Raw genomic sequence first — 27,143 nt, forward strand, 5'->3', positions numbered from 1 at the left:
ATGGAAAAAGATCGATTTATGGATGAGTTCTTTGTACAGGTAAGCCCCAGGTGTGTGTGTGTGTGAGAGCGGCGAGTGCTCTGTGTATGTACACCACTGAGATGTACACAGGCTCTGCACAGGTCAACTAAATCAGAAATTCTGAGGTCCATTCAATTATACAAAACATTGTTCATCAAAGTGCCTTTTATATCTCTGCTGAATACTGGTAATTTAGCGAAGAGGTCCAATTAGCATCATCTAAAGTTGCAAAGAAGAAACCTGTATTCGAGGTTAAATAACAATGTGTTGAAGCAACGTTTGGCTTGCCTTCCTCTCCCACCATTTGCATCTTACTCTATTACACTGTTTTAATCTTAACGTAGACAGCAGCCGACTGTGGGCCATATCGTTTTTTTTTTGGTGCAACATATATGTCTCAGTGCTGGCACAGGAACTTATGTCATATGGTCCAGAGTTGGTACAAATGTGGGATATGAGCACTAGGGGAGAGTTGGCACTTTGACTATGGGCAGGTCTAGCATTTTCACAGCGAACATCTGGTTAGGTATGGCAACCAGACCTGGCCTACTTATGGAGCCTAATTTCAAGTGGTAACTGGGCCAAATGTTCAGTGGTTCTTGTAGATTTGGGGCAGAAAACAAAACCCACCAGCAGCGTTTACACAAATATAGGCTAACTCCTTTAGCATTAGCATTGGTTTCCGTGGACAGGAGAAGGCCATGGAAGGTTCTGCCTAGGGCAGCACAATTAATCAAATTCACATCGAAATCACAATATTTACATGTTCAATATCCATATTGCACGAGATCCATATCGCATGCAATATTTTGAAATGCATCTCAGCCGCATGTAACGTCCGTTTCTATAGTTTACTCTGTTTTTTTCTCTTGCGGCTGCTTCCCACACACACCAAGCCCCGCCCCCTGTCACTCAAGCAGCACAGTTGCTCCTCTGTAAGATTCAATATCATACTGGATACTGTTCTGTTGGGTCATATGGAGTCAACCTATTGTTCCAAACAAGAACGATGCTGTTTTCCTCTTTGCGTCTTAATATACACTGTAAGTCATTATATTTCTATGATTCCAACACTTTACTCAAGTGTTTTGATCTATATCGTGCGTCAAATCGCAATATTTGGTAAAGAAATCACTATTATTATTTTTTTTGCCCATATCATGCAGCCCTAGTTCAGCCTCACCTGTAAGTGGTGCTGACTGAGTTGAGGATTTAATCTGTAATTCAGCTGGAGTTTATTCTGTTTCTAACATTAGCTACTTCCATAACTGAACAGGCCCTTGTTATGCGTGAAGCAGCGGGGTTGCCATGTTTGTGCTCAGCATTTGAGCTCTGAAGTCGATATATCTCACTGTAGGTAGGCAATGTCTTGCGCTCCCAATTACAGATGTTCAAGCTCCTGCGTCATTACTTCAGACACGTCTTCCGCGAGCAGTCATCTTCCAAAGTAAGGGATCAGTCATCAAAGAGCCCATGCCGTATCTAGATACACATCAAGCCATCAAACATAGGCCTCTATGGGGTGGGGCTTGGTGCTATCTAAGGACCATAGAAATGAGCTATCTGTGTTTGATATTAGCATGGTACATACAGCACAGTTCTGAACCTGCTGATTTTATTATTTTAGCATCTGATTCCTTACCCTCCGACTGGCTTACTCAAACCTCCCCCTCACCTCTCCCATGATGCACCTCTTCCTATGTTCCCAAGACAATGCGTTCTTAATCAACTTACCTGATCAAATAAAGGTGGATAAATCAATACATAAATTGAATTTAGCTCTAAGTACAACTTATTCCACAGGGACTGTGATGGTATAATAACTTAAATCCCCTCTGCTCTCCTCTCTCTCCATGACTCATTGAAGCCTTGCTGGCATTGCTTCCTCTACTTTAACAGGCATTTTCCCATCAGGCTGCCCACATGCAGTGTCTGAGCTCTCTAACAGCACACTTAAATACTACACCATGCTGAGCTGTAGAGGAGCACCATACTCAGCTGAGAATCTCCCTAACTACCAGGCACTGTGCAGCGTCCGTAGTGGTGGAATATACACATTGACGTAACCAACGTCTTTCTCTGTCTCTCCTCCACGAGTGATATTTAGACCAGCTCCCTATAGACACACACTGCACGCTGATGACATCACTGAGGCCTATAACTAAGTGTGGTGTGCTGTGATAGGGCTGATAGATACAGTGGGGCAAAAAAGTATTTAGTCAGCCACCAATTGTGCAAGTTCTCCCACTTAAAAAGATGAGAGAGGCCTGTAATTTTCATCATAGGTACACTTCAACTATGACAGACAAAATGAGAAAAGAAAATCCAGAAAATCACATTGTAGGATTTTTAATGAATTGATTTGCAAATTATGGTGGAAAATAAGTATTTGGTCACCTACAAACAAGCAAGATTTCTGGCTCTCACAGACCTGTAACTTCTTCTTTAAGAGGCTCCTCTGTCCTCCACTCGTTACTTGTATTAATGGCACCTGTTTGAACTTATCAGTATAAAAGACACCTGTCCACAACCTCAAACAGTCACACTCCAAACTCCACTATGGCCAAGACCAAAGAGCTGTCAAAGGACACCAGAAACAAAATTGTAGACCTGCACCAGGCTGGGAAGACTGAATCTGCAATAGGTAAGCAGCTTGGTTTGAAGAAATCAACTGTGGGAGCAATTATTAGGAAATGGAAGACATACAAGACCACTGATAATCTCCCTCGATCTGGGGCTCCACGCAAGATCTCACCCCGTGGGGTCAAAATGATCACAAGAACGGTGAGCAAAAATCCCAGAACCACACGGGGGGACCTAGTGAATGACCTGCAGAGAGCTGGGACCAAAGTAACAAAGCCTACCATCAGTAACACACTACGCCACCAGGGACTCAAATCCTGCAGTGCCAGACGTGTCCCTCTGCTTAAGCCAGTACATGTCCAGGCCCGTCTGAAGTTTGCTAGAGAGCATTTGGATGATCCAGAAGAAGATTGGGAGAATGTCATATGGTCAGATGAAACCAAAATAGAACTTTTTGGTAAACTCAACTCGTCGTGTTTGGAGGACAAAGAATGCTGAGTTGCATCCAAAGAACACCATACCTACTGTGAAGCATGGGGGTGGAAACATCATGCTTTGGGGCTGTTTTTCTGCAAAGGGACCAGGACGACTGATCCGTGTAAAGGAAAGAATGAATGGGGCCATGTATCGTGAGATTTTGAGTGAAAACCTCCTTCCATCAGCAAGGGCATTGAAGATGAAACGTGGCTGGGTCTTTCAGCATGACAATGATCCCAAACACACCGCCCGGGCAACGAAGGAGTGGCTTCGTAAGAAGCATTTCAAGGTCCTGGAGTGGCCTAGCCAGTCTCCAGATCTCAACCCCATAGAAAATCTTTGGAGGGAGTTGAAAGTCCGTGTTGCCCAGCAACAGCCCCAAAACATCACTGCTCTAGAGGAGATCTGCATGGAGGAATGGGCCAAAATACCAGCAACATTGTGTGAAAACCTTGTGAAGACTTACAGAAAACGTTTGACCTCTGTCATTGCCAACAAAGGGTATTTTACAAAGTATTGAGAAACTTTTGTTATTGACCAAATACTTATTTTCCACCATAATTTGCAAATAAATTCATTAAAAATCCTACAATGTGATTTTCTGGATTTTCTTCTCATTTTGTCTGTCATAGTTGAAGTGTACCTATGATGAAAAGTACAGGCCTCTCATCTTTTTAAGTGGGAGAACTTGCACAATTGGTGGCTGACTAAATACTTTTTTGCCCCACTGTGTATATATATATATATATATTTTCACCTTTTTTTAATTAGGCAAGTCGTTTCAGAACAAATTCTTATTTACAATGACGGCCAAACCCGGACGACGCTGGGCCAATTGTGTGCCGCCCTATGGGACTCCCAATCATGGCCGGATGTGATACAGCCTGGTTTCGAACCAGGGACTGTAGTGAAGCCACTTGCACTGAGATGCAGTGCCTTAGACCGCTGCGCCACTCAGGAGCCAAATGAATGGAATGGGCCCAATACCGTTTGATATATTTACATTGGGGGCATATCTACACAGCGACTGCATGGGCTACGTCAAGTAAAAAGCTCTGTTAGCTTGCCTTTTTTGATTAGGCAATTGGCCTCTAATGTGCTAACAGATTTTGTCTCCCCAAATCTGAGTGATATAACACATTTGTACAAACAGAAATCATATTAAGTATAGATGTTATGCTTTTTTAAAAAGGGCTTCTTTCTGGGTCCTACATCATTACCTGGTCTGCTTGTGGATGGCCTCGAGTGGGCTTGTTGAATAATGTCTCCCACTCTGTTGTACCAGGTGGAGGAGATCCGAGGCTTCATCGAGGAGCTCTCAGAGAAGGTGGAGGAGGTGAAGAGACAACACAGCGCCATCTTGGCCGCCCCCAATCCTGACGAAAGTAAGTCACTCTTCTCCTCTACTCTTCCTCCCTGGATGAAAGGATGAGAGATGGAACAAGGGAGAGGGAAAAGGTGGGTGGTAACCTCCACAGATCATGAAATTAGATTTTTGCGAAATGGTAGGAGGCTATCTGCCTCCTACAGACACACACACGGTCATAGGTAGTGCAGACTACCTCTGAACCTCTCTTTCATTACAGCCTAGTTATACATCAAGAGTTATTATCTGTTGAGCCCACATGCTACACTAGCAAGCCCTATGTTACTCTCAACCCGCAATGTATTCTTCTCACACCCCTACTGTTTTCTTATCAGTGATGGCAGCACATGTAATGTGTGAAAAGGAGAGGAGACTCTGAAACACTGCTTGTTAAGTTCCGGAATTGGAGAATTTACTTGTTGAATTGAGGTGGAGAATAGCCCATTATGTGAATGCCCTGGCATGAGGACTTTGGTGTTGTTGGTGTGGAGTGGTGTCTACTCACACCGTTTATGGAAGGTCACTCACTCTCTGGAGAGACGTGTGTGTGGTGTGTGACACCACACTTACTTTCAGTATGCAAGTTAGTGAGTCAGTGTGCCACAACTTCATTTTAATTGATGTATAAATATCCTTCTGTTTTCTTTGGAATTTGTAATATAATCATTTAATTGCATTGTATAAAATAATACATGTAGTTATGCATGGATGCATTTGCCCCCCCCCCCCCCCCCCCCCCCCCCCTATTTTTATCAATCAAAAACTATTAAACATGGCCAGTTAATTAAGAGATTTCCCTAACAAGCACTAATCTCCAATGTGTTCTGGTTGGCCAGACCGGTCTGGCCTTGCAGAGAGGTTCATTTAAGGCTTGAGAAGAACCACTGGGCTTAAGGCGCTGATGGAAAAAGAAAGCCACCATTTGCATTTATATTCATCGACAGACACGTCAATTGAAATATTAATACATTCCAATTATAGACTACTCACGTTGGGCAATTTCCCCCTGGGTTGCATTTGGAGAGAGATGCAATGTTCCATCTCCCATTAAGTCTTATTAGATGAATATTGGTGTAATTACCAAAGCACTCTAGCTAGCATAGGGAAGTGTCTGTGTGTTGAATTCACAGTAACACGTATGACATTTCACTGAAGTACAGAGAGAAATGCTTTAATTTGTTGATCTGTTTTGGTGTCATTAGAGAAGTGGCTCCATTTTGAGTATAAGGGGGATCAAAGTGAACCATGTTCTTCAACTGTCACAGAGTATAAAATATTTTTTCATCACTCAAGGGACACACACTCACGTCAGCTTCAACTCCCCACCCATCCAGCGCTCCAACTAGCATATCATGGATTGTAAGTTCCTTTGAATAAAAGTATCTTATGACCATATTGTTAAGACATTATTGATTTGAAATGAAAATCTGCATCTCAAAAACTCTTAAAAAAACAGACGCAGTCCATTGGCTACACTACTTGTTTGATGCATAGTGTAATACTCAAGGGCAATGCTACCTTGATTGCTGGCTTGCTGTTGAGAGACAGTCAGTCAAACCTACACTTGTGAAACCTGACCCTTCAGCAGATCAATGGAACCCACCTAAACAAGAGGAAGTGTGTTGCATTGATTTGTGTCCTCTCTGGAGACACATTGAGGATGGAGGAAGATAATCCACATAAAATGGAGAGGTAATACTGCTGATCACCTCTCTCTCATCTGTAGTCATTCTTTTGTTTTCAGTTAGAGGCCCTAATCCATTTGTGTCAAACATACGGGAGGGGTTGAGTTAAATAAATATCGTTCTTTTTTTGAGGGAACACAATCTCAATTGTCATTGAAATGACTAAAAACGAATAGAAACTGTAGAAATGATCATGGATCTACATGTATACTTCATTCACCCGACCAGCTTGCTAACAGTAATCGAAAATAATTCTAGACAGTCAGGGAGCATCGAAAATTCCAAAAGTGACAGTGTGGCCCTTGGGCCAAAATTAGTTTGACACCCCTGCCCTGATCAATAGGGCAGTTACTACCCTAGCGCTACACAGAGAAAGAAGCATGGGTTCAGTTATTTGATGATATGACGATTTTGGCTAGATTTCTTCCAACTTATTGTCTCGTCATGTCGTTTGGATGCATCTAAGCCTTAACACGTCTATGTGCTCCCAGGTCACTGTCAAAGTAGAGGAAGAACCCTGCATCATTAATGCAGGTTAGAGAAGACCTTTGCCCCCATTAAAGTGCCGCCGACAGTGACACAAACAAGCTCCTCGTCTGCAACAGATGAACTTGACCTCCGTGTTTTGTCACACACTCAGCCTACCTTCGTTGTCAGGGTTACAGCAGGCAGAAATTAGTTGTCAGCGCCCCATTTTTCTCCCCAATTTCGATCTTGTCTCATCGCTGCAACTCCCCAATGGGCTCGGGAGGAGAAGGTTGAGTCATGCTTGCTCTGAAACATGACCCGCATAAACCTCGCTTCTTAACACAATACCCGCTTAACCCGGAAGCCAGCCGCACCAATGTGTCGAAGGAAACACTGTTAAACTGACGACTGAGGTCAGCCTGCAGGTGACCGGCCCGCCACAAGGGGTCGCTAGAGCACGATGAGCCAAGTAAAGCCCCCCCAGGCCAAACCCTCCCCTAACCCGGAAGACGCTGGGCCAATTGTGCACCGCCCTATGGGACTCCCGATCACGGCCTGTTGTGATACAGCCCGGGTTCAACCCGGGTCTGTAATGACGCCCCTAGCACTGCAGTGCCTTAGACCGCTGCGCCACTCAGGAGGCCCTTGCTGCTGCATTCTGATCAGATGCATGATTAGCGAGAAGAGCCAGTGTTCCTCACACATACCATAACAGAGACTGTTTTATGCACGCACACATGCAAACACACACACGTATGCACACGACACTCACACTCACCCACGCCCACTGAAGACAGAGCTGTCTTGGAGCCACAGGGAGCCTCTTATGTGAATGTCTCTCCTCTCAGCCTCTAGAAGAGAGAATAAAATCTCCAAACGGGGGTTGAGTCTGATTTCTAAAAATCAGGAGGACTACAAGGAGTGTACAGTATATAAAGAACAGAGCTACACTAACAAGCTATTGTGGGGTCTAGTGATGGTTTTGGGGCTATCACTCTCCTATTCATAATTGGTGAGTGGCTGTGGCTGCCTTCCTCTTACTCCAGACATTAATTTTAGGAGGAATAAAAACAGAAAAGGAGCTTTACCCACACCGAGCTGAAAACACAGGATATATGAGAGAAACGTGTAGGAACTCAAACCAACATGTTACTTTCACCTATCCAGTCATTCTAGATCATTAGGGTAAGGATATGAGGACAGGGATCCACTTGTTTTGACTGTTGAGACCTAGCCCAAAGTTGTATATGGGGCTTAGAAGTAGGGTGAAATTACCATATCTCTGTGTGGGTGGTGTGGTCTGTGCAGCCCACTGAGAAGATGACTGATGCTGGGAGCTGGCTGATGTGGGACAGGACAGGAACAGGAACTAGGTCATCACCACCAAAGCATCCCTGATCTTCCATTTGATGTATTATTTTGGTTTATTTAGGAATCTTTTACCCCTCTCAGGAAGATGTATTAGTTTAAAGCATTTCAGCATCTGGTGATATGGCTGGGGTGTTTTGATGTTATTTTCTTTGCTTGAAGAAACAGAAACATTCTCGCTGTTGCAATCGTGTTGATTTTGTTGGATAAAATTGATTTAATATTTTCTTTTCCCTCTATCAACAGAAACGAAGGCAGAGCTGGAGCAGCTGATGACAGACATAAAGAAGTTTGCGAACAAAGTGCGCTCCAAGTTAAAAAGTATGTTGCAAACACACTTCCCCCTCTACGCTAAATAATGTTGCCGCCTTTGGCCAGATTCTCTTAAAAAATTAACCAGGGCCTCGTTTCCTAGTTACTTCAGCATTAGGATGATTGTACCAGATGCATTGTTCTTTACTAGCCAACTTTTCAAGTGTTACCCAAACAAGCATGTAGAGAGAATGAACAAGCATGTTCATTGGCTAAGTGCGTTGTTAGACCATGTGTCGATACTGATAGGATTGAAAGAAAAGCAGCGCTGCCCTCGGATCAGCTTTCTCCATTCAAATTTTACCTTAATATTATATTTCACAATACTGACAATGGATCTACTAAGCTGTATGGAATTGTTTTAAGAAAGTCATACCAAGGATCATTTTGCCATTTGATTTAGAATTGTCACGTTCTGACCTTAGTTCTTTTGTATTTTCTTTGTTTTAGTATGGTGAGTTGGGTGGGTTATCTATGTTTTGTGTTTCTATGTTGGGTTTTTCGTTTAGCCTGATATGGTTCTCAATCAGAGGCAGGTGTTAGTCATTGTCTCTGATTGGGAACCATATTTAGGTAGCCTGTTTTCTGTTGTGTTTTGTGGGTGGTTGTCTTCCGTGTTTGTGTGTTCCACACGGAACTGTTTCGGTTTTCTTATCTATTCACTTTGTTATTTTTGTATTGTTGTCGTGTTCAGTATTATTAAATATAATGGACACTTACCATGCTGCGCATTGGTCCGACCTTTCTTACTCCTCGTCAGATGAGGAGGACGAATTCTGTTACAAGAATTTTATATAGAAAAAAGTTTGGCCTTACTGCTATTAGGCCATACAATAGCATTGAATAACAGATTCATTACATAAAACAACAGATAGTCCTGCCCAAAAAAATCTAAAGGAAGTTTGTTCTTAAGTGTCTGTCCAATATCTGAGAGATATAAGATAGATCAGGAACCATTTAAAAAGTTTTTACAATTTTTTTTTTATTTTATTAAATTTTTTACATGTGTTTAACACCTTATTTTTTTACCCCTGATCTGACCACCTGTTAGCCTACCCATTGCTACATAATGAAAGGTGTGAACCTATAATAGGCGGTTTCCCTGGTTGAGTTGATGAGCTGATTTGGGCCATCAGTTGATTGACAGATGTAGGCCTACTGTACAACGATAAACTTTCTTCCACTGTGGATGCTCGTTTACATTTTTTAGTTGGGTTATGTATATTTTGTCAATATACATACTGGTCAAAAATATAAACGCAACATGTAGAGTGTTGGTCCCCCATGTTTCATGAGCTGAAATAAAATGTTCCAGAAATGTTTCTCAAATTTTGTGCACACATTTGTTTTCATCGCTGTTAGTGAGTATTTTCCCTTTGCCAAGATAATCCATCCACCTGACAAGTGTGGCATATCAATAATCTGATTAAACAGCATGCTCATTACATAGATGCACCTGGTGCTGGGACAATAAAAGGCCACTCTAAAATGTGCTGTTTTGTCACAATACAATGCCTCAAGTTGAGGGAGCGTGCAATTGCCAACCAGCCTCACAACCGCAGACCACGTGTGACCACACCAGCCCAGGACCTCTACATCCGGCTTCTTCACCTACGGGATAGTCTGAGACCAGCCACCCGGACAGCTGATGAAACTGAGGAATGTATTTCTGTCTGTAATAAAACCCTTTTGTGATGGAAAAACTAATTCTGATTGGCTGGACCTGGCTCCCCAGTGGGTGGGCCTGGCTCCCAAGTGGGTGGGCCTATGCCCTCCCATGGCTGTGCCCCTGCCCAGTCATGTGAAATCCATTGATTGGGGCCTAATTTATTTATTTCAATTGACTGATTTCCTTATATGAACTGTAACTCAGTAAAATTGTTGCATTTTGCATTTATATATTTGTTTATATAGTTCAGTATAGTTCTGGTCTTTGGTGTGGATTGAAAGCATGTATTGTGTGTCTTTTTTTAATTTTATTTATTTTTAAATAATTTTTTAGCCCATTTTCTCCCCAATTTTTCGTGGTATCCAATCGCTAGTAATTACTATCTTGTCTCATCGCTACAACTCCCGTACGGGCTCGGGAGAGACGAAGGTTGAAAGCCATGCGTCCTCCGAAGCACAACCCAACCAAGCCGCACTGCTTCTTAACACAGCGCGCCTCCAACCCGGAAGCCAGCCGCACCAATGTGTCGGAGGAAACACCGTGTACCTGGCCCCCTTGGTTAGCGCGCACTGCGCCCGGCCCGCCACAGGAGTCGCTGGAGCGCGATGAGACAAGGATATCCCTACCGGCCAAACCCTCCCTAACCCGGACGACGCTATGCCAATTGTGCGTCGCCCCACGGACCTCCCGGTCGCGGCCGGCTGCGACAGAGCCTGGGCGCGAACCCAGAGACTCTGGTGGCGCAGTTAGCACTGCGATGCAGTGCCCTAGACCACTGCGCCACCCGGGAGGCCGTATTGTGTGTCTTTTTAATATTTTATTTCTTAAAGCTGTCAAGATGTTTTATGTATTTGAGCCTATCCAAAGACGATTTTGTTGAGCTGAGACAATTTTCTTTGATGTGTAAATTATCAGACGATTAATTTTACTTCTTGAAAACATTGAAATAAACGCATTTGATTTGATTTGAATTAACTTGTGGGCCTAATGTAGACTTAGACTGGTCACTATTTGGCCCAGCGCTGGGCATGAACTTACGAGGCTCGGAGCACGCTGCTTAGACCCGTGCCCTACGGCAGTTCACAATGCTCTAGCAAGCACTAAGAATACTATGAAAACTGATGATACATAGGCGTGTCGTTACATAGCCCTAACCTTAACCACTCTGAATTAATGCCTAAACTCTTAACCTTTTAAGTTGTTTCTGTTTTAAGCCTGTAACCACATGGAATTAATGTGTCAAAAATAGACTTTCACAGAGAGGAAGAGAGAGGCCCAACTCAGCGGAAAATCTGACTCCCTCCAGCAGAGGGTGTTTAAAAAATACATTTTTTTAAATTTCACCCACCAAGCAAGGTGTTTTTGTTTGGAGGTCAATGAGAGAGTGTCGAATTTGGTCAACAACAAATGAATGGACTACGTCTCCCATTGTTAGGGCTAAGAGACATGTATCTTGTCAGAATAGCCATAATCTTTGCCGTTCACCCATGAGTCAAAGGGCAGTGGGCCGGATTCGAACCCATGCCAACACTGGCATATGTGTGTCAGGGTCAGTGGCTGTAACTGCTGGACCACAGCAGTGGTCTGCCTATTGCTTGACTTCAACATATAATAAAACAGTTGATCTAAAACAACAGATTTTCCCAAATGAAAAATACATCTACCCCCTACAAATATGTAAATGTTTTATAATCCACATAAGAATACACAAGAGATGCGCTGAAGCCTGCATTTAGCCAACATAAAGTACAATGTACATTAGGTACGGTACTGCATTTTATATACAAACACCACTTCCAGCTGCCCACTGGCGGCGATTCTAAATATTTATTCAGATATTAAAATCATCCTGCTGCAAGATTATTTTACTCCTGCGACGAAAGGGGTCAAATGAAGCTCTAACGATGCATTTTGGCTGCTCTATGAGTGGTCTGGATCACTCGTATCTGGATCACTCGTAGATGTGCATGGGTTTCAAGAGCCACGTTACTAACAAAGGCTCTGGGAAACACCTTGGCTACTAAAGATAGATTGTAAGAAGGTTCTAACGATGATCTTAACGCTACGAAGGCTCTGGGAAACGAGGCCCAGGTTCTTCATTAATTAGACCTTCTGAATAAATGCTACTGGTAATGGTAGATTAATTCTCCTTCTCGCTCTCTGTTCCCTACAGGCATTGAACAGTCCATAGAGCATGAGGAGGCTTTAAGCAGGTCGTCTGCAGATCTGAGGATACGTAAGACACAGGTGGGTTATGCTATATATAGCAGGGACTTTCAAATCGGAGTCTGTAGTTTTCAGGATTGGAGTTGCCATCCCTGCTGTGCTGTGTAACTCTAGTCTAGTGAATTGTGGAAAACTCATCCTGTATCATTTCCTACCAGCATTCCACGTTGTCACGGAAGTTTGTGGAGGTGATGTCAGAGTATAATGCCACGCAGTCGGACTACCGGGAACGCTGCAAGGGCCGCATCCAAAGACAACTGGAGATTAGTGAGTGTGCTCTGTGTGTGTGTGTGTGTTCCTGATATTCTCTTATCAGGAATTGTGATACGATGTTGGACATGATTGCATTACAGAGTACATAGTTACACACCGAATAAATGGTTTGATTTGGTTTTATTTCCCCCGTCCAACATTTTGTTTGTCTATTTTTAACACTGTTTCCACAACACATTGATTTGATGCATTCTTAATAGTGGCTGGGATTCCTAATGTTTGGTTGAGGTGTAGATGTGTATGCTAATTTATTACCATATATTTATGTAGAATGCATCTGTTTACATGCATAATTCAAGGCCGTGTTTCATGAGTAATGGAAGACAGGTAGATCATGTAAACTTTAGGGCTGTGTAGTCAACTTTGATCAGGACAACCCATTGGTGACCCGCGTGTGTGTGTGTTGCAAATGTGTGTGTGTTTCACAGGAGGTTGATGGAACCTTAATTGGATAGGATGGGATCGTAGCAATGACTAGAGCGGAATCAGTGGAATGGTATAAAATACATCAAACACATGGTTTGATGCCATTCCATTCGCTCTGTTTCAGCCATTATTTTGAGCTGTCCTCTCCTCGGCAGCCTCTACTGGTGTAGTTTGCATAATGAGGGCTTTGAGAATCGCCTCATGTTTTAAGACTCTCTTTAAATTGTTTCATCGGTTAGAACCTTGTTGTTTCCGGAAGAGGTGTGTGAGAGTGTGCGAGAGTGACTGGGAAATCAAGCCAATTCTTGAGATATTGATCCGGTTAATTTAAAAAGCCATCATGGGAATAGCAGTAAACAAGGTGAGGAGGCCACCGACGTCATTCCAATCTTCTATTTTAATATCCTTTTAAAAATTATTTCTCCACTCACTCATGCAGTTTAGACTGCGTTTAATAAACCTTGAAGCGATCATCGAAACAGTTTTCCGGTTTTCTCTGGAGGTGTGTGTGTGTGTGTGTGTGTGTGTGTGTGTGTGTGTGTGTGTGTGTGTGTGTGTGTGTGTGTGTGTGTGTGTGTGTGTGTGTGTGTGTGTGTGTGTGTGTGTGTGTGTGTGTGTGTGTGTGTGTGTGTGGCACTGTAATTTCAGCTCCAGATGACGGTAGTGAGGAGATAACACCCTTAGGGGTTTATTGAGCAGAATATAATATAAACACTGAAGTCACTCAGGCTGGAAGCAAATGACGTGAGGCAGAATGGGGAAAGATTGACTCTGAAGTGATTAGAGATGTAGAGACAAGCTCCTCTTGGGTTCTCCAACAAGTTTCACTATTAGAGAAGTGTGGGGATACCAAAATAGCTTCTTGTGGTTAGATGATTCTTATTTTTCTTGGTCCTTCATCATCTAAAACTCTTACATTAGCATCATGGTGTTATGGCTTATGCTTTTTGCCGCCATACATGAACGTGTATTGATATTTACAACTTCATATGAATCCAACTGTCAACATGGGTTTGTTCATTTGTCTCAAGAAGTCATGCAATTGCTAGCCTGTGTTTCAAGCCTGCTCCTGGAAAAAGCATGACATCATTTGAATTCAGTTTAATTGACCGTTTCAAACAAGGAATATGTAGATGGGTATCAAAGGGACTCCCCCTCGCAGGTTGAGGTTGATTAAACGGGCATGTGTGCCAGCTTCTCTGACTTGCCTGTCTAAATCCCCAGCCTTCCACAAGGTGTGTGTGTGTGTGTGTGTGTGTGTGTGTGTGTGTGTGTGTGTGTGTGTGTGTGTGTGTGTGTGTGTGTGTGTGTGTGTGTGTGTGTGTGTGTGTGTGTGTGTGTGTGTGTGTGTGTGTGTGTGTGTGTGTGTGTGTGTTTTCATGGCTCCCAGGTGAGCTGCAGGTGTGTTGCAGCCAGGAAGTGCTAGCAGCGCTAAGTCAATATTGAACCAGGCGGAGCATCACACACAACAGAAATCCTGCAGCTGAACCTCCACACATATACACACTGCACAGTCATACACAGCCATAAAGCATTATGCATAGCTATAGAGTGTTATACACAGTCGTAAAGCATTATACATAGCTATAGAGTGTTATACACAGTCGTAAAGCATTATACATAGCTATAGAGTGTTATACACAGTCGTAAAGCATTATACATAGCTATAGAGTGTTATACATAGCCATAAAGCATTATACAGAGCTATAGAGTGTTATACACAGCCATAAAGCATTATACATAGCTATAGAGTGTTATACACAGTCATAAAGCATTATACATAGCTATAGAGTGTTATACACAGTCATAAAGCATTATACATAGCTATAGAGTGTTATACACAGTCGTAAAGCATTATACATGCTATAGTGTTATACACAGTCGTAAAGCATTATACATAGCTATAGAGTGTTATACACAGCCGTAAAGCATTATACATAGCTATAGAGTGTTATACACAGTCGTAAACCATTATACATAGCTATAGAGTGTTATACACAGTCGTAAAGCATTATACATAGCAATAGAGTGTTATACACAGCCGTAAAGCATTATACATAGCTATAGAGTGTTATACACAGCTGTAAAGCATTATACATAGCTATAGTGTTATGCACAGTCGTAAAGCATTATACATAGCTATAGAGTGTTATACACAGCCATAAAGCCTTATACATAGCTATAGAGTGTTATACACAGTCATAAAGCATTATACATAGCCATAGAGTGTTATACACAGTCATAAAGCATTATACATAGCTATAGAGTGTTATACACATCTCACAGGTCTCTTTCCAAAAATTGAGAGAGACGTCCTAGTCAAATAATAATTAAATACTGTTGATGATCGAAAGGAGCGTTATCAACAACCGTAAGACATCATACCAAGCCATAGATTGTTGTACAGTCAGTGTTTATGCATAGTCTACAGGGGTATACACTTTGTTGATACCCACAAATACAAGATTCTCTATGGCTGTCAAATCGACCTTTGCTCTATTTGCATCGTCACTACCACATTGTCTGCTATCCAGTGTCATGTGAGGCAGTGTGGGAATCTACCATTTACTTGTGAGTGGGAGGCTGACTAGGCTAGGGGATGAGATGAGGAGGTGGTGTTGATAGCCCTGGGTCCCCGCAGAATGGAGAGAGAGAATGAGGGGGTGGAACAAGGGTTAGCCTTGGTGAACCGATCCATAGTGGAAGTGTGCATTAACACACACACACACACACACACACACACACACATATATACTGTACATACACACTCACACCTCAATCACAACACAATGCAAAAAATGTCGTCTAAGCACTAGCCGTGTTCTGATTGGGCGCTGGGTTGCCACGTCGATGTTACTTTTGTCCTTGCCAATCCCAAATAAGTCAATCATGACACTCACTCCTCTCAATGGCAATTAGTGAAAGGGCACACTCATTAATTTAGCTGGACCAAGAGGTTATGCCATGCAGATTAACATGTTGAAAAATATATAATACTGTCAATACCTGCTACCTCTAACCAACCAAGGTTTCTAAATTGACAAATGTGAGACATGTGAGAGTTATTCAGCTTCTCTTGAAGGAGTGCCTGCACACAGCCCTGAGCCCAAATAGGGAGAGGAAAGAGAGAGGGACTGTTACTGGGTGTGGCTGAGGTTGGATGGATTTAGAAGTGGGAGGACAGAAGGACACTTGGATGGAGGCAGACGTCTGTTTTCAGGGTGTTATGTCTATGTGTGTATGTGTGCTTGCACAAGTGTGTGTACATGTGTCTTTGTACGCATGTGTGTAGCCATCGCATGTTGTGGCCTTTTTTGTCACTAGCTGCAATGCTAAATCCTCACAGGGTCGGTCACTAAGGTTACAGACTTGAAATATCAGTTTCCCCCTGGATGGAAGAGTGGATTAGGCCCTCCTATTGCCAACTGCTGTCACGAGATAGCCCCAACACATCTCTGTGTTTTGCTAGCAGGCACTTTTCATTGGAAAGCTGTAGAAAGACAGGGAAGCAATGTTGCGTGTGCATGCTTTATTTCAAATAGTAATGGTGTTAACAATCTGTAATTCAACCATGATGGAACTCTACAACAGGTTTCTATGGATTCTTGTTTGGATGAATTCAATCACTAAGACACATTTACTGAGTGAAACAAAAAAGTCCATACTGTATTAATCAAATATGGTCTGTGTAATTCATTTGGGCGGTAGCCTAGAGATTAGAGAGGTGGACCAGTTCAAGCCTTGGGCCGGACTAAACACAAAAATGGGAATGCAACTGAACTGGCAGCTAGAAGGCTGCTGGTCTCTAATGTACCATCTCCAGTTGTTGCCCTTGAGCAAGGCACTTAACTACACACAATTACTATCCATCCAGGGGCAGTGTGTGTGTGTGTGTGTGTCTGTGTGTGTGTGTGTGTCTGTGTGTGTGTGTGTGTGTGTGTGTGTGTGTGTGTGTGTGTGTGTGTGTTGGGAAGGGTAGAAGACCAATATCAGTTTTAACCAATGGACAATAAAATTGTATTCTATTCTGTAAGGAATATATAGGGTGTCCAATCAAAATCTTTTGACCAATGGGTAAATAATCCTCTAAGAAAGCCATTGGTCCAAACCTCATGTCTCTATCATAATCTGTTCAAAATTGATTGGAGTTTTTACCCATGTAGGATGGTCAAAATTAGGGGCGACTAAATCAATGGAGGCCAGAGAAGAACATTTGAAAGAAAATCTGGGAAATAGCATTGCGTCAGCTAGGCTGGATGCTGTGCGAGAATTTATGCTACCTGACAAGTTTACCATTGAAGTCGTCCTTTCATCTCAAATCTGGAGGATATAGAACAATGTAGAGGTAAGATAGATAACGATTTTGAGACATGACATGTAGTATTTTCATGTTTTAGTATACACTGTTCATATTAGATCAAATACAATTTCATTTGGCACATGCGCCGAATACAACAAGTGTAGACCTTACCGTGAAATGCTTACTTACAAGCCCTGAACCAACAATGCAGTTTTAAGAAAAATAAGAGTTAAAGCGAAGTTGCTGTTATTTTTCAAAGACTTCATACAAAAATAAGCGTATCTCTGTGAAAGAGATACCTGGTCGGTAATGTCGTGTCTTTGACTATGCCAGATTAATTGCTATGACATGCTATTCTATAAAATAATTTCTCCGTAATTAATATTACCTGATTGAACTAATCAGGTAAATGTAATTAACTAGAGAGGGACACCACGAAAGAATATTTATAGAGCTGTTATCTTCCGAATAAACTCTTAAAGATTTAGTAATATTTTACATCCATAGCAGTCACATTAATCGCCATTTTATTCAGTCTCATCTGAAAGTGGTAAATCCTTGGTTATCTGCAAGAATCCTGGCTAACAAGTTGAATCAGCAATACAAAATGGGGTTTAATTATTTATTTACTAAATACCTAACTAATCACACAGAATCACACATATCCAATTAAATCATAACTTGAATCACAAACTTGCCGTCATAAAGGCAAACGTCCCTAGCGGGCGGAATAGACATGACAGCTTGTTACACAAAGGGAAGGGGCGGGATTTTAGTGAAAGAGCGGGAGACTGGAACATAGGCGAGCTGTGCTATCGTAAATACAGTATCTTATGCATTCTAAATTACCGCCCATTTGAAAAAGGAAAATGCAATAAATATTTACTCTGAGCTGCGCTTCAGTAGGTTGGTGGTAGATGGAAGACCGTATCGCCAACCCGAGTCCTCTGTCCTTTGAAGAATGTCTCTGGTGGTCACTGGATACGTTGGAGTAACGTCGTGGGTAGTAGACGGGATACTCTGACTGTCCTTCCTAACCTACGTTTGTAGCAGCTGTTGCTAACTCAACGGCTAGGAGGTATCACTTCTGTAGTGAATACGAGTTCAAAGTTCATACCATTTACAACCAATGTCCATGCTGATGTTGGCTTAGTTCTGTAGTTATTATCTGAACCATTCTGACATCGGATCGTCATCCTAAATGTACCCGGAACAGGAAGTTATATTTTTGTCAATGGCTTTTATAGTGGAGGGAGAGGGGTGTGTCTGAAAAGTTTATAACCCATGTCTCTTCACAGGGGCGGGCCCCTGGTTGAGCAGAAGCCAAGCTTATGAAAACCCAAATCTCTCATTTGGAAGCTAAAATTACATTTCATCTCTTCACAAATAATTTCATATTCAAACATTTGAATTAAACAACAATTCCATGTGAATCCAATACCTCTGGCGTTTAGACTTTCCACAGTAGAGTTTATGTCATTCTATCATTGATGAGAATGTGTCAGAGGGCAACCGAACTGACATAATATACCTTAAGTACCACCGCATATGTTCAGTTGGTCGGATTACCAGAATATAGTTCATTTTCCCCCCAACTTCTGATGTTCTCAGAATCTCTATGTTAACCAATGGGTTTTCTTATGTCACATCAGTTATAGTAGGGAGAGAGAAAAAGGGGGAAAGAGGTATTTATGACTGTCATAAACCTAACCCCAGAACAACGTCATGACAGTAATCACCCCTGGAGGTGATCACTGAGAACTCAACTAGCTGGTTTGAGCCACCGCATTTTATAGTAAATTCCATCCTCCTTTAGTCTACATGACACACAACAGATGTATGGAATGGGTCACAAGGTTAAGATTTGTATGAAAGACACTTATAATTCACAGCAGACAGTATCTGCTGTAAAAACAGTCCTCATTGTGTGTAAAAACAGTCCTCATTGTGTAGAGACCAGTGTCTGGACCCCAACTCCATACTGGAGCCATCTCCCCCTGGTACTCCAGTACTGAAACATTAACTCATGCTCTGGAATGCGGTATCACCCAAAGACATGGTAAATCTTCCAGAGGCCCATCCTCAGTAGAACACACACAGATGAGCATTCTAACAACCCCTTATTCTGTTGCATAAAACATCCATTTGATGCAATAACAGCATTATAACATAATCTTGTAATTACCACCATAATGTCAACGGAGCACTGAGCGTACTGCAAGCTTTTTATTTCCAAAGCCTTTTACATTTAATTCAGCTGGTGTCATGCTAATTTAACTATTTGTAACCCTTGGAAACAACTTGGAAGACAACGACCACAAAATGTAAAATCCTCAAAAGTTTTGGCGTGAAAGTTGCACCGCTTTTTATCGGATGTATTAGGTTATGAAATCCTACTTTTGGGATATAATGTTAATTATAAACTGGATGGTTCGAACCCTGAATGCTGATTGGCTGATAGCTGTGGTATAGCAGACCGTATACCACGGGTATGACAAAACATTTATTTTTACTGCTCTAATTACGTTGATAACCAGTTTATAATAGCAATAAGGCTCCTCGTGGGTTTGTGAAATATGGCCAATATACCACGGCTATGTGCTGTGTTAAAGCACTAAGAACAACCCTTAGCCGTGGTATGTTGGCCATTTACCACATCCCCTTGTGCCTTATTGCTTAATGTTACAGTACATGACCAAAAGTTTGTGGACACCCATTCAAATGAGTGGATTCAGCTATTTCAGCCACACCCGTTGCTGACAGGTGTATAAAATCGAGCACACCGCCATGCAATCTCCATAGACAAACATTGGCAGTAGAATGGCCAGTACTGAAGAGCTCCGTGACTTTCAACGTGGCATCGTCATAGGATGCCACCTTTCCAACAAGTCAGTTTGTCAAATTTCTGCTCTGCTAGAGCTGTCCCTGTCAACTGTAAGTGCTGTTATTGTGTAGTGGAAAGGTCTAGGAGCAACAGGAGCTCAGCCGCGAAGTGGTAGGCCACACAAGCTCACAGAACGGGACCGGCAAGTGCTGAAGCGTGTAGAGCGCCAAAATCATCTGTCCTCGGTTGCAACACTCACTACTGAGTTCCAAACTTTCTCTGAAAGCAACATCAGCACAATAACTGTTCGTCTGGAGCTTCATGAAATGGGTTTCCATGGCCAAGCAGCCACACACAAGCATAAGATCACCATGCTCAATGCCAAGCATCGGCTGGAGTGGTGTAAAGTTTGCCGCCATTGGACTGTGGAGCAGTGGAAACGCGCTCCCTGGATTGTTGAATCACGCTTCACCATCTGGCAGTCCGACGGACAAATCTGGGTTTGGTGGATGCCAGGAGAACCCTACCTACCCGAATGCATAGTGCCAACTGTAAAGTTTGGTGGAGGAATAATGGTCTTGGGCTGTTTTTCATGGTTCATGCTCCTTAGTTCCAGTAAAGAGTAATCTTAACTCTACAGCATACAATGACATTCTAGACGATTCTGTGCTTCCAACTTTGTGGTAACAGTTTGAGGAAGGCCCTTTCCTGTTTCAGCATGACAATTCCCCCGTGCACAAAGTGAGGTCCATACAGAAATGGTTTGTTGAAATTGATGTGGAAGAACTTGACTGGCCTGCACAGAGCCCTGACCTCAAACCCACTAATGCTCTTGTGGTTGAATGTTCACGTCTAGTTGAAAGCCTTCCCAGAAGAGTGGAGGCTTTTATTAGCAGCAAAGGGGGTACCAACTCCATATTAATGCCCATGATTTTGGAATGAGATGTTCAACGAGCAGGTGTCCACATACTTTTAGCCATGTAGTGTACAGTTGAAGTCGGAAGTTTACATACACCTAGCCAAATATAGTTAAACTCAAGTTTTTCACAATTCCTGACATTTTAATCCTAGTAAAAATTCTCTGTCTTAGGTCAGTTAGGATCACCACTTTATTTTAAGAATGTGAAATGTCAGAATAATAGTAGAGAGAATGATTTATTTCAGCATTTATTTCTTTCATCACATTCCCAGTGAGTCAGAAGTTCACATACACTCAATTAGTATTTGGTAGCATTGCCTTTAAAATGTTTAACTTGGGTCAAACGTTTCAGGTCACCTTCCACAAGCTTCCCACAATAAGTTGGGTGAATTTTGGCCCATTCCTCCTGACAGAGCTGGTGTAACTGAGTCAGGTTTGTAGGCCTCCTTACTCGCACACGCTTTTTCAGTTCTGCCCACACATTTTCTATGGGATTGATGTCAGGGTTTTGTGATGGCCACTACAATACCTTGATTTTGTTGTCCTTAAGCCATTTTGCCACAACTTTGGAAGTATGCTTGGGGTCATTGTCCATTTGGAAGACCCATTTGCGACCAAGCTTTAACTTCCTGACTGATGTCTTGAGATGTTGCTTCAATATATCCACATACATTTCCTTCCTCATGATGCCATCCATCTATTTTGTGAAGTGCACCAGTTCCTCCTGCAGCAAACCACCCCCACAACATAATGCTGCCACCCCGTGCTTCATGGTTGGGATGGTGTTCTTCGACTTGCAAGCCTACCCCTTTTCCCTCCAAACATAACGATGGTCATTATGGCCAAACAGTTCTATTTTTCTTTCATCAGACCAGAGGACATTTCTCCAAAAAGTACGATCTTTGTCCCCATGTGCAGTTGTAAACTGTAGTCTGGCTTTTTTATGGCGGTTTTGGAGTAGTGGCTTCTTCCTTGCTGAGCGGCCTTTCAGGTTATGTCGATATAGGACTTGTTTTACTGTGGATATAGATACTTTTGTGCCTGTTTCATCCAGCATCTTCACAAGGTCCTTTACTGTTGTTCTGGGATTGATTTGCACTTTTCGCACCAAAGTACATTCATCTCTAGGAGACAGAAAGCATCTCCTTCCTGAGCGGTATGACGGCTGCGTGGTCCCATGGTGTTTATACTTGCGTACTATTGTTTGTAAAGATGAACGTAGGACCGTCAGGCATTTGGAAATTTCTCCCAAGGATGAACCAGGCTTGTGGAGGTCTACAATCTTTCTTCTGAGGTCTTGGCTGATTTCTTTTGATTTTCCCATGTCAAGCAAAGAGGCACTGAGTTTGAAGGTAGGCCTTGAAATATATCTACAGGTACACCTCCAATTGACTCAAATGATGTCAATTAGCCTATCAGAAGCTTCTAAAGCCATGACATCATTTTCTGGAATTTTCTAAGCTGTTTAAAGGCACAGTCAACTTAGTGTATGTAAACTTCTGACCCACTGGAATTGTGATACAGTGAATTATAAGTTAAATAATCTGTCTGTAAACAATTGATGGAAAATTACTTGTGTCATGCACAAAGTAGATGTCCTAACCGACTTGCCAAAATTATAGTTTGTTAACAAGAAATTTGTGGAGTGGTTAAAAAACTAGTTTTAATGACTCCAACCTAAGTGTATGTAAACTTCCGACTTCAACTGTATGTTAGAGAAAGACCCCACTGAACGATTCAGAACAAATTTGTCAAGGTAAAATGTATTTTATAACATAAGGAAGTGAAGTGTCATCACCAAAGCACTCTGTGGGTGGATACCCTAGAATATGTTCTATGCCATTATGAATTCATATATGCTTTTATGAATGCTTAGCAAATGTTATAATGCATTTTTATGGGTGTAATAAGAGGCACCATAAACTCATTACACCCAGGTGGTTCATAGAAACTAGTACAGTACCTTGCAAAAGTTTGAAAAAAGTTAACTTGTTTCAAAAGATTTAAAAAAAGAAAAAACGGAAAGTGGTGCATGCATATTTATTCACCCCCTTTGCTATGAAGCCCCTAAATAATATCTGGTGCAACCAATTACCTTCAGAAGTCACATAGATTGCGCAGAGGTGGACTTTATTTAATTAACTAAGTGTCACATGATCTGTCACATGATCTCAGTATATATACACCTGTTCTGAAAGGCCCCACGGTCTACAACACCACTAAGCAAGGGGCACCACCAAGCAAGCGGCACAATGAAGACCAAGGAGCTCTCCAAACAGGGACAAAGTTGTGGAGAAGTACAGATCAGGTTTGTGTTATAAAAAAATATCCGAAACTTTGAACATCCCACGGAGCACCATTAAATCCATTATATAAAAATGGAAAGAATATTGCACCACAACAAACCTGCCAAGAGAGGGCTACCCACCATAACTCATGGACCAGGCAAGGAGGGCATTGATCAGAGAGGCAATAAAGAAACCAAATATAACCCTGAAGGAGCTGCAAAGCTCCACAGCGGAGATTGGAGTATCTGTCCATAGGACCACTTTAACCCGTACACTCCACAGAGCTGGGCTTTACGGAAGAGTGGCCAGAAATAAAGCCATTGTTTAAAACAAACAAAAAAAGCAAATACGGTTGGTGTTCGCCAAAAGGCATGTGAGACTCCCCAAACATATGGAAGAAGGTACTCTGGTCAGATGAGACTAAAATGTAGCTTTTTGGCCATCAAGGAAAACACTATGTCTGGCACAAACCTCTCATCGCCCAGAGAACACCATCTCCCCAGTGAAGCATGGTGGTGGCAGCATCATGCTGTGGGGATGTTTTTCATCGGCAGAGACTGGGAAACTGGTCAGATTTGAAGGAATGATGGATGCCGCTAAATACAGGGAAATTCTTGAGGGAAACCTGTTTCAGTCTTCCAGAGATTTGAGACTGGAACGGAGGTTCACCTTCCAGCAGGACAATAACCCTAAGCATACTGCTAAAGCAACACTCGAGTGGTTTAAGGGGAAACATTTAAATGTCTTGGAATGGCCTAGTCAAAGCCCAGACCTCAATCCAATTGAGAATCTGTGGTATGACTTAAGATTGCTGTACACCAGCAGAAACCCATCCAACTTGAAGGAGCTGGAGCAGTTTTGCCTCAAAGAATGGGCAAACATCCTAGTGGCTAGATGTGCCAAGCTTATAGAGACATATCCCAAGAGACTTGCAGCTGTAATTGCTGCAAAAGGTGGCTCTACAAAGTATTGACTTTGGGGGGGTGAATAGTTATGTTTTCTGTCTTTTTTGTCTTATTTCTTGTTTGTTTCACAATAAAAAATATTTTGCATCTTCAAAATGGTAGGCATGTTGTGTAAATAAAATTATACAAACCACCCCAAAAATCTATTTTAATTGCAGGTTTAAGGCAACAAAATAGGAAAAATGTCAAGGGGGGTGAATACTTTCGCAAGGCACTGTATCCATCTTTTCAGCCCCATCTTAGCTTTTTCAAACAGGAAATCTGTGGAATACTGCCTTTGAAACAGACAATGTGTCTCCCACCAGGGGCTGGGTTAGGCAGAGATAGAAACAGGCAGACAGGCAGATGAGAGACTAGCATGTGATTAATCCTACGCTGATGCCTCTCTCTCTCTCTCTAAATCTCGCTCTTTCTCTTTGCTCCTCGTCCTCCCAGACTACTTGCCCGAATGGGGCTATGGGCGCCCACTCTCTGCCATCGTGATGAGTGATGCGTCTGTACACACAAACACACACACACACTCACTCACTCACACAAAGACAAGTACGCACACACATGTGTTCTTGGATATACAGGACCAGTCAAAAGTTTGGACACACCTAATCATTCCAGGGTTTTTCTTTATTTTGACTATTTTCTACATTGTGTAATAATAATGAAGACATCAAAACTATGAAATAACACATATTGAATCATGTAGTAACCAAAAAAAGGTTAAACAAATCAAAATATATTTGAGATTCTTCAAAGTAGCTACCCTTTGCCTTGATGACAGCTTTGCACACTCTTGGTTACTATATGTGTTATTTCATAGTTTTGATGTCTTCTATTATTCCACAATGTAGAAAATAGTAAATATAATGACAAACCCTTGAATGAGTAGGTATGTCCAAACGTTTGACTGGTACTGTATAGTACACACATAGACATATACAAAGACATACTGTATACTTGTGCATGCACACACACAGATCATCCCTGAGGATGATAGTCTTCAGGGATGTAAAGTCTTGTATAGTCTTCTATTGTGCTGAAAATACCCAATTGCTGTTGGTTATTGGAGACCAACTCTATGGATTGTCTTTGTTATTGTAGCTGGTAGGAACACAACTAATGAGGAACTGGAGAGCATGCTGGAGAGTGACAACCCTGCCATCTTCACATCAGGGGTGAGTGACCACACATACACACTTACACGTAGCCTATACACAAACAAGAACATGCAAGTGTCTGAGATAATCATACACAGTACAATCATCTAGCAGATGAGCTTTCTCTGTTGGCGAGGTGTGGCATACTAACTGAGTATGCCACACCTACAAGGGGGATAACTTGTGTGTGGGTATGAGTGTGTGATGACACAAACTGTGTCTCTGTCTCTCCTAGATCATCATGGACTCCAACATCACCCAGCAGGCCATGAATGAGATTGAGACGAGACACACTGAGATCATCAAGCTGGAGAACAGCATCAGAGAACTTCACGACATGTTCATGGACATGGCCATGCTGGTGGAGAGCCAGGTAGGAGTCTATACACACTGACTGGCCAACACACAACAATGAAGACTACACACATACCAATTAGAAAACCCACGACAATGAAATCCCCCTCTTTCTGTTTCCTGCTCCGCCGTTCACCTTTCTCTCTCTCTCTCTTTCTCTCTCTTTTTTCAGGGGGAGATGATAGATCGTATAGAGTACAACGTGGAGCACTCAGTGGACTATGTAGAGAGGGCCGTGTCTGACACCAAGAAGGCAGTAAAGTACCAGAGTAAAGCCAGGAGGGTAAGTCAAATACTGTCAATGTGACCTGATGCGAGTGTTATCGTTAGATATGACTTAGACGCAACGTGGCATGACGTTGACGTGAGGTAAGTTAACGTGAGGTGGCTTGGTCGGCTGTGCATGTCTTTCCCAAAATAAAAGATTCAGTGAGAGATAATTGACTCAGGCCCATAGGTGTCTCTCTCTCTCTGTCTCTCTCGCTCCATTCAGTGGTTCAATGAGAAGATTGTCACACACAGCATACATTACATTGTAGATGTCTCGTCCACCCCCTTGTGTCTGAACAGACACAGTGCAGGATGGGATGGGACCCTGCTCACATAGAAGTGATGCTTGTACAGTTGTTGTCTGTGCATTGGGGAACAGTGCCTGTCCCTTCATATTGGTCACACAGCCCTCTCCCAGCTCCTAACCAGACTATACATTGGACCCACAAACACACTTTTAAAGTGAATATGTCATGTATTGACATCAATTGATCTCTATAGACCTCCTTGGAAAAAGCTACTATTAATTTCACCTCTTCTGTTTTGCTCATCTCCAGTAGTAAATAAATCTGCATCTAGTGTTATAGGTGGGTAAATTAAACAGTCACAAATAAAGGTGCACAAACTGTTTACTTGCATTTACCCTCCACTACCCTCAACCCCTTTTCAACCCAGGCAAACCATGCATGACCTTATGTGACATGGCTCATTGAAGTCCATGTGTCTATATACCCTCAACACTGCTGCTGTGACAGAACAGCATGAATCTCCCCAAGCCTACTGCTATCTACTGGGTTACATCTATTATTCAACTGTCTCTTCTACACACACTGTAGAACTTACCATTAGGCACAGATCTAGGATCATCTTACTCTCACCAACTCCTGAGCATTGCTATCAGAGAGAAAATGTGAAACTGACGTAAGACCCGCGTATAGGCCGGGTAAACTTCATCAGACTCCTCCCGAATGACAGGCTGTACAATATTGCCACCACTTGGTCAGATAATAGTACAGCAGGTCAAGGTTGAGAGAAGTTGCAATTTAAACAGACAATTAAAGTATGACTCTAATACAAAGCTCATATATAGAGAATAAAACCCTATTCCAATACATTAACATACTTTCAAAATGTATCTGTTTGCCTAAGGCTGTGAAATGCTGGAGCATGTGTGTATTTCCTAGCAATGTCAGTGTGT

At 42.3% G+C, this 27,143-nt stretch overlaps 1 protein-coding gene across 1 annotated transcript; it reads left to right on the top strand.

Annotated features, from left to right (window-relative positions):
- LOC120044336 (syntaxin-1A-like) lies at nucleotides 1-25,902 on the top strand. Its single transcript, XM_038988952.1, has 8 exons — nucleotides 1-39; nucleotides 4,367-4,466; nucleotides 8,215-8,289; nucleotides 12,123-12,196; nucleotides 12,334-12,442; nucleotides 25,266-25,339; nucleotides 25,557-25,700; nucleotides 25,891-25,902. Exons 1-8 carry the CDS (start codon nucleotides 1-3, stop codon nucleotides 25,900-25,902), a joined length of 627 nt encoding a protein of 208 aa, XP_038844880.1.
- The last annotated feature ends 1,241 nt before the right edge of the window (nucleotides 25,903-27,143 follow it).

The sequence above is a fragment of the Salvelinus namaycush genome, chromosome 3 (assembly GCF_016432855.1).
Source record: "Salvelinus namaycush isolate Seneca chromosome 3, SaNama_1.0, whole genome shotgun sequence".
In the NCBI taxonomy this organism is placed as follows: domain Eukaryota; kingdom Metazoa; phylum Chordata; class Actinopteri; order Salmoniformes; family Salmonidae; genus Salvelinus; species Salvelinus namaycush.